Below are 14983 nucleotides of genomic sequence, written 5' to 3'. Positions count from 1 at the left end.
AAAGAACGGTGTTGCTTCAGAGCGTGTGCTTCTTATTACAGACACGTTTCTAACTGGATATGAGTGAAACCCTGCACTTAGTATTTTCTTAATTTGGATGATCGAAGCAGGAAGATGCTCTCCTAGTAGGCTGAAAGATGGATCTTCTTACTGAAATTTCAATTTTCTGACGTGTCATAAAGCTGAGTTTATACAGAAACAAATTCACTTTCTCCAGGTTTCTTACTGCATGGATTATCATAGAAAGTTTTGGATAGCCACAATAGAGTGCTGCCATATTCTTTAAAGGTCCAGAAATACCTTTGGGCTAATATTACATACCCAATGTAAACAGGGTACATTTTCTGTCACTGCATATTTCCTGCAAGCAACAAGAATAAGCAAGCAACAGAAAACTTCTGGAATTTTTACATCATTCGGTCTTTTATTTGTACTATATCTTATATAATTCTAAGTCAGTGTTTTGAATGGAAAATCCGTTCTCACTAGTTAATGGATGGCAGTCAATTAACTCCCGTTAGTGTGTCTCCCACAGCATAATGCATCAGCTGCACAGCAGAAAGAAGGTGTTTTAACCACTTCACCTATGCAGAGAGGACAAACGATTTTCTACTGAAAAGTCATTGAAGAATTCAAATCATTTCAATAATTTGAAATTAATGTTTTTCATCTTAAGAATTTCTTTTCGAAGAAAATTGTGGGAGTAAGGGATGGAAGAAAGGGTAGTTAAAATTTGCTTTGCTTTTCTCGTGGCTTTCTGGATTTTGATTATAGCAGATATATCTTCAAAATTCATCCTGCTCAATTTTAAAAGCTTCATTTTTAAAAGTTCATTTAAAAGAAGTATATCACCAGCTATACCATATGAAGGCTTTTGTCATGCTTTTATGATCAGAAGCCTTTCTGTATTATATGTGAAATAACAGTTTATCTCCTTAAATAACTCCATATTCCTACCCACCTTTCTCTCTACCACAAAGAGAAAATAAACAAAGCTTTAAAAAATATTATGAAATAACAAACTGCATATGGTGGTGAAATATTACCAGGGCAGTGACTTTTGGAAACTTTGCCGTAATCACATTCAGTTCTGTATTAATTTCTCTTCAGCATGTCAAAGTCGTATATAATACCTCAGTTATGTTACAGAATACCTTCATGTAAAAAGAACAGTTCTGGTCTGAATCTGCCCAGATGAATTTTCATATACGAGAGGCTTTCCAATGGTGCAGGAGTAATACTAAAGGTAGCGTGCTGCTGCTCTCAGGTACCTCCACATCAGGAACATGTTGGCTGTGCCACTGCAGCAGAGCCCTCACCCCTCTGTTGTGCAGAGCAGACACCTGAGGTGACAAGCTGTGACTCTTCTGTAGCCCATGCCCAATTCCCTTCAGGAAGAAACATCAGGATATGTGCCCGGCAGAGCCCAGCTGCATAAATGCAACTGTTTGGCTCACCTGCTGGACAAGGCACAGTGTGCTGAAAATACAGGATGCATCACCTGCTAAAAATCATATCAGTTTTTAGCAAAGGAACTCTGTTTCTGTTGATGTTGTTGCAAACAGTTGTATTGTAGGCGCAGTGATTTTTGCATGTATCTTTTTGCTTTCTATTTTAACACTAAGATCTTCCTTGGGATTTGGTAGATTTGGATGGGTCTGAAATGCCTCTTTTTTACCAGTCATTCTGTAGTCATTTTAAATGCCTGACCACTGTAATGTATTTGCAGGTAAACCAGTTATGATTGTTACTGAATACATGGAAAATGGTTCATTGGACAGCTTCCTACGGGTGAGTGCAGTAGATCATTACATTGGGCATGACCAGCTCTTGTTCTGAGCTTGTTATGAATTTGTAATCACTCTACTCTGATGCATCATGAGCATCCTTAATACTTCATTATTTCCACTGGTTGTCTTCATTATGATCTGCAAGGATGTTGCATTTTGACAGCTTGCTGCCTGCCACTATTATTCCAAAAAGACGTGAAACATTTTTCGTATTATTTGCATGTCATGTCTATTAAATAAAAATAATTCTGGCACATTTAAATAAAAATTGTTTTTCTTGGGGCAAAGCTAACACTGTAATACAGTTGTGCTTATTGGTTGGCAGCCTGTATGTCTTGCAAGTGATTTCCAAAGCAAACAGATTTGTGGAAACACTGTTGGTAAACTAGTAATGGTGAGCCAAGAGCCATTTCCCTAAATGTTAAAAGTTTAGGGAATAGCCCTTACGTGAGGGTGTTTGAAATCTTTTGCTAGCAAGCTTTATTAGCCTGTTTTCTTTCCCCAACCTTAGACATACTGCTGTTCAACTGCTGTTGATTTATCTTTGTTTTCAGTCAAAGTTGGTAGCGAGCCTAAAAAAATTTGAACACTCCCTGTGTCACCAAGATTTACATGTGGCAAAACAAGAAGTATAGCAGAAATGAAATCCCATCTGAGGGGAAACACTAGTTTAATTTTAATTTGTTAGGGCGAACTCAGCTGTTGTCTGGGAGACTGCTTTGGTTCTACCATGGTTGAATGACATTATCCCCCAAATTCATAACACTAAACTAGACGTTTAACCCCTAAAGGGAGCAAATTGTCAACCTTAGTTTCAATATGTGCTGTATATGTTATGATGTCCATTGAAGCATGTAAAATACATATAAATAATGTGTCACTGTATCTGAATGAAATATACCTGTACTGAGAGATATATACTTTGTATAGGCTTGAAATCCTTGAAGAAAGCTCTGAGGAAAGAAAAATATTTTCTGGCTGTAGAAAACAGTTGTTTAGCTTGTTCGTTCATTTGGGTGTGATTTTTTATTTATTTTTTTCTTTTAGCGTGGTTGCATGGAAACATAGAATAAGAACATTTTGACTCATATCACAAGCAACCCAGGTCATATATCCCATTTTACAAATGCTTCTTAAAGGAAGTTATCTTGCCTTTCTTACTGCCATTGGAAGGCTATCTCAGGATCTCATTCCTTTCATAGTTAGAAACTTTCTTGTGATTTCTAGCTAAATCTTTTCTAGGGTCTACATAGATGCCCTCCCAGTAGGCTCTAGTTAAAGAAGGTTTTATAGTAGGGAACTGCCAAGAGGCTTTAATAATAATAATAAATTCCTTCATGAAAGGGAATTCCGAGAGGCTCTTTAAGCATCCTCTGTGCTATATCTTAATCTAATGTTTACAGCGTTAATGTTGCCCCTAAGTATATTAATCAGAAATGAAATGACTACAGTCAGGCTAATTTGTGTGAGCTCATCACACGTGGCAGAGCCAACTCCAGTGTATTTAATAAAGTTATGGAAGAAGCAGCAGGAAGAGCTGGAGAGCTGCCCATGATGATACATTTATGGCAGTAGGGGATTCATTTGAGAGCTGTTGTAGGACATACTGTTATCCTGTTGTCTACGTATCTGTATATCAGTATCAAAGCTCAGTGTTAACAAATAGCATTAGTAAGAGCTGAGAGATTTAAAGCATGTGTCTAGAAGTAGACAATTAGAAATCTATACAACTATCATTTTCTAGGCCACAGTGTGCTTGAGCGATTTTGTATTCATGAACTTGAGGAAAATTTGGAGAAATGAGTTCTAATCTGGGAGGCATTTGAAACGCACTGAATCGGGACAGCATTTATTGCAGCTAAAAAAATAATACTTACATAATAGAAAACTCATTAGTCTATTGGGTAAGGCGGAGATTTTCACTACCAGTTCCCTTTCAGTGAAGCTAGACATCTGTTTCTCTAATTTCTTGACACTCCAGACTCAGGGGCATGCACAACTTAGATTTATTTGCCACTTTTATACAGGGCCCATAAAGGAAATTAAAAATCTGATGAGAACAAGAAGAGGGAAACTGAATTTTTATCTGAATGGAAAATCTGTCTCTTTTCTCTCAGGTGATGGGCAGATTATTCTCTACAGATCAAAGTAGTGCCATGTGTGGCATTTAACTTTTGATCTCTGACTAATGAGCTCTTTGCCTAAGGAATTTCCAGAATCTTAATCAAAATCTTATATGTGGAGGTGCACTAACAATCTCTGAAATGACATTTCAAATGTTTTCCAGAAACACGATGCCCAGTTCACAGTCATTCAGCTAGTAGGCATGCTTCGTGGGATTGCATCTGGCATGAAATATTTGTCAGATATGGGTTACGTCCACCGTGATCTAGCTGCTCGTAACATACTCATCAATAGTAACTTGGTGTGCAAAGTCTCAGATTTTGGTCTTTCCCGTGTATTGGAAGATGATCCAGAAGCTGCTTACACAACAAGGGTGAGTTTTATCCTTTTAAAATTACACTGTTTGTTATGATAAAGTTGGTCTGAAAGCTGAGGAAGTCCCTGAAGCTTATATTCTTTGCTGCAGAGGCTCTCCAATCTTCCTTAGCCGCAGGTGTTCAAGAAACGATAAGCTCATCACAGCTTTGTTTTTACTTAAGTCTCAGAAAAGACAAAAGGCAAGAAAACATCCTGTTGGTAGATTCATTTCCTTGCAGCATGAAAAATTCATGGCTAGGTTTCTTTTTGCTGTATATATCAAGGAATGAATACCACAACTAGGGCCTAACGTAGTTTGGTACATAGTGATGTAAGACTTGATGCATGAAGGTTTTGTCACACTGGTTATTCAACTCTTAAACAGTTTTTTTTTTTAAAAACAACACTCAGAAATAAAAAATCTTTTTATCTTTATGTTTTTATACCTTATAGTATGATGCTCTTTATGTCTTGATTGGAGCTGAGATCACTGTTGTATAAAGGGCACATCACTCATACTTGCTGCTGTAGCTCTAACTGAGAAAATACTTCAGTAAAATTAAAAAGAAGTCTTCTTTAAAAGATCCTGTGCTTTTTTCTTATATTGATACACAAGGTGGTAGAGACATAATGATGTCAGTTAGACTTACTTCTAACTGTTTTGTTCCATCTGAGATAGAGAAGGTTTTGTCTGATAGAGAGCTGCTCACAGGGTATCGTACTCAAGTAAAATTTATAATGAAGCCTAGCAGCCATATTCTCTTCACTGTGCAAAACAAATTGGAGTAGAATGTATCAGCAGAATCTTGATATGGGTTTTCTAGGGTTTCCTTCATTCTTGATCACTGACAGGAACAAGCAATTATTGTGGTAGTTTAATTGAAAAACAAATAAAGGTATCCTAGCTGTTTTCTTACACATACATTCATATACATATAAATATGTATATATACATATTAGTATGTAAAATTATCAATCATACTTTTACACTTTATCATATATAAGGACATTGTTCTTTACTTGACCCTTCTGTGCTTTCTCTGACTTCTGACAAAGTGTTGCATGCTGGTAGAAGTGTGCAATACATGCTGCTTTAGGAACTGTCTGCAGAGATCTCTCTCATGGTTAATATAAAGAGATACTAATAGGAGAAAGCAATTTTCATGTTCAGTATAGGCGCATTCATAGTTAAATATTAATATAATGGAAGAGTTCCTTAAAAGATAATCACCTGTAGTTCAATCATAGAGGCCTGTTGCCTTGTCAAATGACATCCCCCAGTATGTATGCTTTGCAACTCAGGCAGTTAACCTCTGTTCTTTCACCACTGACTAGTGGCAGATATTCAGTCTCCTCTTGAAAGCAGCCACTCACGTGCATTGAAGTTTCTTCACTCTTCACACATATCCCTCCATTTTTTTCTTTTCTAAACATTTTTTCCAAACCTAATCATTCTTGCTGTTCTCCTTCTGGCTATTTAAACATTACACTCAAAGACTTATACAACAAATTCCCAGTACCACGCATAAGATATCTCTCTTGTTTCTTACACATACCCTGTCTGTTAATATCTCCATGATGAGGACTCCTCCCATCCCTAGTACAACTTATCCTCAAGACACATGCCTTTGCCAGGCTTCAAAGGTAAGCTCTCATGTTCCAAAATTCACCTGGCATGCAAATGGATAGTTTAGTATAATTTAGTAAGGACATTTGGGGTACTCACATTAAGACCTGAAGACCTTTTTGAGTCCTAGTTAACTTATTAAAAAAATTTGTAAAGGCAGAAAAAAAAAACCAAACACATCCCCAGCATGCTGCATATCATAGAGCTTTATAACTGAGGTGGATTTTGGTGTAGATGGGGTACACATAAATGGCTTATATCCCCAGGTGGGCTAGGACAAACCAGGATGCTCAGAGTCAGTGTTTCCAGCCAGCGTTGCATCTAAATAGTCTGTGGCCAAGTGCAGCATTGAAATTCTTTTCTTCTTCTCCTTTTGCCACCTATTTTCTAAGTCTAATTTCCTATTTACATTTAGATAATGAAGTGTGATGGAAAGAAACTATTTTGAGAAGTATATTCATTTGTGTTCTGTAAACTCCATCTGGCATTTATGGTGTATTTGCAAACTTCTGCAAGGAGATGCTCAGATAATTAAAACCTTCAAATACAACCTAGGACAATTGAATTTCCTTCAAAAACAGTCACTGAATGTAACTCAGCCACATATTGATTCTGAGAAAAGGACAAGGGCATTTGCTGTTTGTCTCTCTGCTCAAGTTTCCTTTGAAGTGAATTTTGTACACAGAACCAGATAGTTTGGGCATTTGCATGGTTGGGCCCCAGCTTAAACAACTGAGGACCATGAGTGTGAAAGCATTCCACAGAGTGCATTTCCCCTCAGTGGATATATAGCTTCACTGTATTTAAGACCCAGACTGTTCCTGTCATACCTCCTGGTGATACTCCTGACCACTTCCCCAAGCTCTCTGTGACACTGTTCTGTGAGCAACTGGCAGAAAGGTGGGTAGTTCATAGTGCAGCTGCCTTGTATCGGCACAAGGTCTGCTCCTAGAGCATTTATGACAAAACCATGACAAAATAGTTTTTAAAATAATGACATCAGAAGAAACAATAAAATGCCTTTATGGCTAGAGGATGGCAACTACTTAATAGCATCTTAGAAAAGAGCAAAACAAAAGCAAGTTATAGCCAATTTCCAAATTCTCAAACATTGAGGATGTATCACACTCCTAGTTTTCTGCTTAATATCGGAAGTAGCAAGCAAATGTATAGAGATACATGAGGAAATAAATCTTTTACATGCTTCACAGAATTATATAATCAATAAAGTTAGAAAAGATCTCTAAGATCATCTAGTCCAACCATCCACCCACCATGGATACTGCCCACTAAACCATGTTCCTTAGTATCACATCTAGATGTCTCGAACACCTCCAGGGACTGTGACTTCATCGCTTCCCTGAGCAGCCATTCCAGTGCCTGATCACTCTTTCAGAGAAGAAATGTTTCCTAATAGCCAACTTGCACCTCCTCTGGAGCAACTTTATGGCCATTCCCTCTCATCCTATCACAGTTACATGGGAAAAGAGGCTTACCCCACCTCACCACAGCCTCCTTTCAGGCAGTTGCAGAGAGCAATAAGGTCTCTCCTGAGCCTTCCTTCCTCCGGATTGAACAATCCCAGCTCCCTCAGCTGCACCTCATGAGACTTGTGCTTCACAGCTTCATTGCACTTCTCTTTCACTTCTTCCACTCCTATTTTCCACCTGTAAAATTCAAAGCCTGAGAACAATTACATTGTTTTAATTCATTATTGCAATTCTGGATTGGCATACACCAAAAAAAAACCCAGTCAGCCATTCAAGCTTTCATAATACACTAACTGGATGAATGTTACGTTGTTCTGTTCTCAGAAGTTGTGTGTGATGTTTTTGCCTAAGTGATATAATTTGTCCTTTTTCAATACATAATCTATACTATATTTGCACTATTGTACAAGGCCTCTGAAGCACAGGGAAAGATCATCTTGCAAGAGAGTTGGAACTAGATGATCTCTGAGGTCCATTCCAACTTAAGCCATTCTACGATCCTATGATTCCAAGATATGAAATATGGAGAACTGGGATTAATAAGAAAACTTTCCTACCTGGCAGGATCATATTTTAGCTTCTGAGTTACCGTCACTGCCTTCATACCACAGAAAGCCCTAAGTAGCCTGAGGTTTTCCTGCTTACAGAAGCAGAAGCCAGCATCTGCAGCAAATCCACTAACTGTGCTGGAGGGGATGTACTGTAATTATCTATGCACTCTGCACCTATTTGATTTTAATTGAAAGGCCAAGGCTATATTAAAGTTTTCATTGTCATATTGAGCTTTTCTATTCTTATTATTTTTAGATGTCCGAATGACAAGTAGGTGGAACAGTATGAACTGAAGTTAAATTTAAACGATCACACATGTAGAAGGACTGTAATTATGTCTCTCAGGTGTATAGTATTTGGGTAATCAGTAGATGAGTATAGACTGTTTAAGTTCGCCCTTGGACATATCAGTGGTGTTCATAGCATTTCAGTGTATCCAGTTCCTATATTTGCATGCATAACTGACTTCTCCTTAAATCTGCATCACTCCAAAAGCATTGTGCTTTGGTGGTAAGTGTCCTGATTATATGTCCCCATATAACTATGTCAGAGTAGAGTGGACACAGTGAGGCACCACTCCTTGGCATGTTCTTTTTGCTGAGAACAGTTCTTTCACTGCACATTGTTGCATCTGCTGCTTGACAGGAGATATCTGTCCTGCATTTCCTTGGTATACAAAAACACGGTAATACAGACTTAGTCCTCCAAAGAGTCTGTCAAAAAAAAAGAAAAAAAAAACAACAAAACAATGACAAATTATCTTGCCTGATAAGTGTATAGAACAGAACTGGCACTCCATTATCACTTGAGAAGGAGGTAGATTCACGATAAAATATTCATTATTAAGGGCTGAAGCAGAAAGGCTGTGTAATTTTAAGGTGTTAACCAGGCTCATCTCACTCACATGAGACCATCTTGCTATGCCCCACTAAGGTGTCCCTGAATTAATCCAAGTCCTAAGGTAATGAATTAATTCCAGTCTTTTACCTTCAGGTTTTCCTGCAATGTTGTTCTAATTTTCCTGTTAGATCCAATTATTCTTGATTTTGCTCTCCCCAAGCTTGTGGCTGAGTGGCCTGTGACAGTCATCCTGTACAAGTGATAAATCACAATGCTGGAAGGAGTACGAAGGCCTGGAAACAGGTGCCTTGCACCAGGCTCATGAGAAATAAAATGGGGACTTTGTTGGCTTGAGATGAATTAGAATGAACAGCCAGATACTGTAGGAATCACAGTTCCATCTAGAGTGGATAAAACCTTCAGTTGCTGCTGGCTTACTAATTTCAAACCCTGAGAGAGTCTCTCTGACCTGGGCTGCCAGAGATTTGGATCTGCAATAACAAAGTCTGACCATCTCTAATGCTAAGGCTTTCTTTCTTCTCAAATTCAGGGAGCTTATCTAACCTCACACTAAGCATGTGCTTAAAGGGAGACGATGACAAAAAATATAAGAAATTTCTGTTTATCTTCAGAAAATAATCAGTAAACCTATTACCACTCGCTAATTATGTATGCACATGTAAATTCCTTTTTATAAGCCTGTGTCAAACAAATTTGGATGAACGTGTTTTCCTTGGCATATCTATGATGGTGGAGCTGGGTTTTTTTTGTTGTTGTTTGTTTTGTTTTGTTGCTCATTTGTATTCTAAGTTGTATGCTTCCCAACAATCCTAATTCTAAAGGATAGGAGCTAATAACACTAGACCTTCAGATTTTGCTCTGGATAATAAGCAACAGAGATATCATAGAATCCTAAAATAATTTGTTTTGGAAGGAACCTTAAACATCTAGTTCCAAATCCCCTATAATGGACAGAGACACCTTCCAGTAGAGTAGGTTGACCTTTCAAAGCACTTCCAGAGAAGGGACTTCCACAGCTTCTCTAGGCAACCTTTTCCAGTGCCTCACCACTCCATAGTAAAGAATTTTTCCTACTATCTAACCTAACCATACCCTTTTTGGCTTAAAAACGTTACTCCTTGTCCTATCACTATGCTTCGTGATAATGATTCCATCCCCATCTTTCCTGTAGGTCCCCTTTAAGTCTCGGAAAGATGCTTGGAAAAATGTAAAGCCTGTTCAGAGTCTTCTCTTCTTTAGGCTAGATAACCCCAACTTTCTCAGTTTTTCCTCATAGGAGAGGTGCTCTAGCCCTCTGATAATCTTCCTGGACCTCCTCTGGACTCTCTCCAACAGATCTATTTTGGGGGCAGCAAGGGTGGATGCGGAAATGCAGGTGAAGTCTCACAAGACTGGAGAAGAGAGGGAAGATCATCTTCTACTTGCAACCTCCACTTCTTTAATGCAGCCTGGGATACAGTCAGCTTTTGGAGCTGCAAGAACACATTGCTCACTCACATAAAGCTTTTCATCCACCCAAGTCCTTCTCTACAGAGCTACTCTACATCCACTCATCACCTAGCCTGTATTTATATTTGGGATAGCCCTATACCAGGTGCATTACCTTGCTATTGGCCATGTTATGAGGTTTGCATGGGCCCTCCTCTCAAGCCCATCAAGATCCCTCTGGATGGCATCCCTTTCCTCCAGCATGTCAACCACATCACTCAGCTTAGTACTTGCTGAGGGTGCACTCAATCCCACTGTCCATGTCATAATACTGGCCTCAATACTGGCTGAAGAACATAACCTGTCATTGGTCTCCATATGGGTATCGAGCCATTGTGCACAACTTTTTGAGTGTAACCATCAAGTCAATTCTTTGTCTGCCAACTAGTCCACCCATCAAATCCATGTCTTCATTTTATAGTATAGTATATAAAGTATATGCTATACAAGTATATAATGTGGGACAGTATCAAATACTTTGCAAAAGTTCAGGTAGATGACAACAGTATCTCTTCCCTTATCCACCAATATTGTAACCCCATTGTCAGGTATGATTTGCTCTATTAAACTATTAAGCAATATCAAATAAAGAAGGCTAAGTTGTATGAATGCCTATTGAGCACACAATACATAGCAAAAAAAAATATGAGTAGGATTTCTTAGTACTATTATCACAACAGTTTGGAAGGTAAGAATCATTACATTAATTTTAAATACGGAAAGAAGTAGAGGAGTCTAGTTTTCCTAGCTCCAAGTCTGTAGTTTATGAGAATGTGTTTAGTTTAATTTGTGCGAAGATAATTCATGTAAGATAGCTACAACCCAGACAAAGAAGAAAAACTGAGGAGGCGATGAATGTCTAAAAAATACATGTAATTCTTTAAAATGATGGAGAAAAATTGAGAAGGGATTTTTTAGTTCAGAGTGATCACCTGCTTTCGGAATTGCAGTATAGACTTTTTAAAATCACACTAAGCCTTAACATTTTCAAAGGTAACAGTGATAGAAAAGCATGCATTTAGGTTGTTATGAATCTTTAGATTTCCTACATATATTGATACTTGAACATCTGTGGAAATGTACATGCTGCATAGTCCTTTGAGAAGAATTGTTTTTATGTTTAAACACTTCTGTATATAAAACGTACTTACTAGAACTTGTTTCCTATTCTCGCTCCTGAATTATTCATGAAATAAGTCATCAGTCCCCCTTTAAACAAAGATTGACATTTTTATGACAAATTGTAGAGCAGAATAGCAAAATTGTAGTCTGCTAGTGACAGTTTATTTCTTTTTTAGCTACATTTTAACACTCTCCTTGTTTTACTCTTGTTTATGGAAATGCTGCATGTGTCTGTAGATTTGTAGTGAATTATAGTTAAGACTTAGCAAAGAAAATGTAATTCCTTATAATAGAGTATAGGGTCAGTGTACTTTTCACTAAAAACAATTGATACATAAACATTGATATAATAATCTTTCTTACCCATCATTAAAACTGTCCCAAAATGCTTGGAGACTAATTAGCATCAGTTAGTGTAAATTATTTTCTCCAATTGTATGAATTGTAATAATTGTATACATTTCTTTTAAATGTTAAAGACCTTCTATCAAACATGATATTTGCCTTCATTGCATAAAGTTCTTATGTTCTAGCCACAAACACATTTTTCCATGTGACATCTGAAAATTATTTCTCTAAGAATCAGCAAGGAGGGTTCACATTTTAACAGAAAATTGTAAAAAGTGAGCCTGAAACCATCCATGGAAATTCAAATGTTGAGAGAGTAGAATTCTGAGTACCCCAAAGTGACACTTTGATGTTTTGCATAACCAGCCATTATGCCAGCGTAAGTAAAAGAGCATCACTGTTCCTTTCCAACCAAGCACCAGTGTTGATATTTTCCTGTATGGCCTACTGCTTGTGCAGCCTTTCTGCTGTGCTCTGAGTCTGCTGAGATTTGCAGATGATTTCTAAGCCAGTGGGATGAGTGGCTTGGGAAACTGTTTCTATTTGTGATGGTGAAGTTTTATTCCTTTAAAATTAGGATCATAGAATCATAGGATGGCTTTGGTTGGAAGGGATCTTAATGATCATCTACTTCCAAGCCTCCTGCTGCGGGCAGGCTTGCCCACTAGATCAGGTTGACTTTCTCCATAGTACTCATGTTCCTTATAGGGTAAGATGTGGGATCAGAGGAAAACAAAGTCATCTACTAGTACATAAAGAAAAAAGGCTGAAAAAGTTGAATAGAGATCTTTATCACCTCTGAATCATAAAGGGCAAATGAATTTGTTGTTTAAGTACCATAATATGAGAGAGCTTTACTCATTTCTTAGCTGTGCTTTGGGCTCACTGAGGGATTCAGGACCTTTGTAAAATGCACATAGTGTTGTTTCTCAATAGAGTATGAGGAAAACAAAATCATTTTTACACTCTCAGTGCAGCAGCACTGGGAATTACAAATAACATATAATGAATAGAAAATAAATGTACTTTTCTTGACTAAAGCACATTTTATTATAGATTTTGAGGTCTGAAACAGAGAGACATCAGGATCTCCAATCTGGCTTCTGTAATGAAAGAGTGGTTTGAAATGCCCGTATGTAATTACTGTGTCCTATTTGCTGTCCACCAGTAATGTGGAAATTCAGTCTTTACCTAATTGTAAGGGTTATGTATGAAATTAAGGTTTGCTTTTTGGCTAAGGTAAAGGTAAGGAGTCTTTTGAATAGGATGAGATCCATACAGATCTCTATGCCAGATTAGATCCCATCTCCGACCTTTGCCAAGCTTCTAAGAAATATTTGGTGACATTTTATAGTTCTGAATTGCAGGCTGAGTAAACTGTTGACCTCTGTTGACTACATTTAAGCTAATTTGTGCAGAAATCGCAGACACTTAGGTGCCAAAATGAGCTGTCTTTAGATTTCTAATGAACACTTAATGTCCACATTTCTACTGTTAACTAAGCCGGTTAAACTAAAGCTGATGAGTTTATGTCTGCCTTGAATGCAGGTACACAGATATTATTTTTATGCTTTAATTCTTGCTGGTTATTCAGTGGGAATAATAGCACCCCCTTCCCACACAGGTGATTGTGAAGCTAGGTATATGAGCAGACTGCAGTGTAATGGGGGTTTCAGACGTGTGTTAAATGGTTACAGTCTAGGGTGAAATATTAAGAAAATATCCCTGGAACTGGAAACAGTTTGGAACTGTCAGTTTGTTGTAGTCAAATACTGTATTCAGACCAGACCTACCTTAAATAGGAAATTTTGCACTGCTGTCATGTAGAGTTTCTTTTCTCACATGTGATCCACAAATCAGAGTCTGAAAGTCCTCTGACATAGCTGGCACTATTAGTAGAAACTGACTCTTCTCTCTAATTTTCATATTGCAGAAACTCACCCTGAGGCTTCTTGTGTGCATTTTACTAATCCGACCTATGGCACCAAATGGTGACCGTAATCAGAGAGTGGTTCCCAGAATTACAATATTAATTATAACAACAGCTTTCATTCTTTTCATGTTTAAATCATTTAAAGATGGCTTGCTTCTCTTGTGACTGTAAAAGAATGTTTAAAACCACTTCCCCAGATATTTTTGCTCTCTCCTTTCTGCACAAACAACCCCATCCAAATCTTTATTGGTGTCTGTCTTCTGGCTTGGTGAGGGCAATCTGTGTGTAGAACCTTCTGCAGCTGGACGCTTGGGTTAGTGAAACACAGCAAATTTGGGGCCCCTTCATTTTCTTAACTGTCCTAGAAAACATGGGGTCTTTTCTGCAGGTTTCATGCTAAAAGGGAGTTCACTTGAAATGTCACATTGGAAACCAAATCCAGATCATTTTGCACGGATAAAATGTTAATCTTAGAGATTACTTTAAAGTAATCAATCATAAAAAAAAAAAAAAAAAATTCTATTCATTGCAGTAGAGCCATTTTTCTTGTTGTTGTTTACTTCTACTGTTAGGGGGGCAAGATTCCCATCCGATGGACATCACCAGAAGCCATAGCATACCGGAAGTTCACATCAGCCAGTGATGCGTGGAGTTATGGGATTGTGCTCTGGGAGGTGATGTCTTATGGAGAGAGGCCGTACTGGGAGATGTCCAACCAGGATGTAAGTATGCTGTTATCTGAGTTCTGTTCTCAAACAGAGGATCAGAATGCGAAAGTAAGTGAAGCATAATGAAACCAGGTGGCTCTGAGTTTTTGGCATCGACATTGAAGAAGATGTAGAAGTGAAAATTTCTCCATCTCTTAGGCCAAGAATAAGTTCTAATGAGCTTAACAAAAGGCTTATATATTTTTAGTTGGGTATTTTGAACTTCTGAAGGAGCATACTAGAGAATCTTATCACTCTGTTGATTTTCTGTAGGATGACTCAAACAGTTTCACCACAGTGGTATCATTGTCTTTTATATTCCTTAACTTATTATTAGAAAACTCTCCTGAATTTCTGTTGATGCTCTTTGGTTCCACTTCTATAATACCGCATAGAAGCTTTCAGTAAATGTCAAATATGCAGAACAAGTTGCTCTTGAAGCTTGTGAAAAATAGAAATACAGTATTTCTACTAAAAGTGTAGTGAAACCAAAATATTTCTGGAAGTAATTAAAGGATAAAGTAGAGTAGTAGAGTGATTTTATTAGAAGACTTCAAATGCAGGTTTCTTTGCAGCACCAGTAA

At 37.7% G+C, this 14983-nt stretch overlaps 1 protein-coding gene across 1 annotated transcript in view; it reads left to right on the top strand.

Moving 5' to 3' along the window:
* EPHA3 (EPH receptor A3) overlaps window positions 1-14983 on the top strand; it is a gene marked incomplete at both ends in the record, with an annotated part of 217237 nt that overhangs the window by 185891 nt on the left and 16363 nt on the right. The window contains 3 exons of the mRNA XM_079549307.1: window positions 1730-1791; window positions 4078-4287; window positions 14265-14414. Coding sequence (XP_079405433.1) covers window positions 1730-1791; window positions 4078-4287; window positions 14265-14414 — 422 coding nt within the window. The remainder of the gene's footprint in view (window positions 1-1729; window positions 1792-4077; window positions 4288-14264; window positions 14415-14983) is intronic.

The sequence above is a fragment of the Tetrao urogallus genome (genome assembly GCF_951394365.1).
Source record: "Tetrao urogallus genome assembly, chromosome: 1".
Taxonomy (NCBI): domain Eukaryota; kingdom Metazoa; phylum Chordata; class Aves; order Galliformes; family Phasianidae; genus Tetrao; species Tetrao urogallus.
Note: the sequence above shows the minus strand (reverse complement) of the source record. Positions and strands in the feature narration are given on the sequence as shown.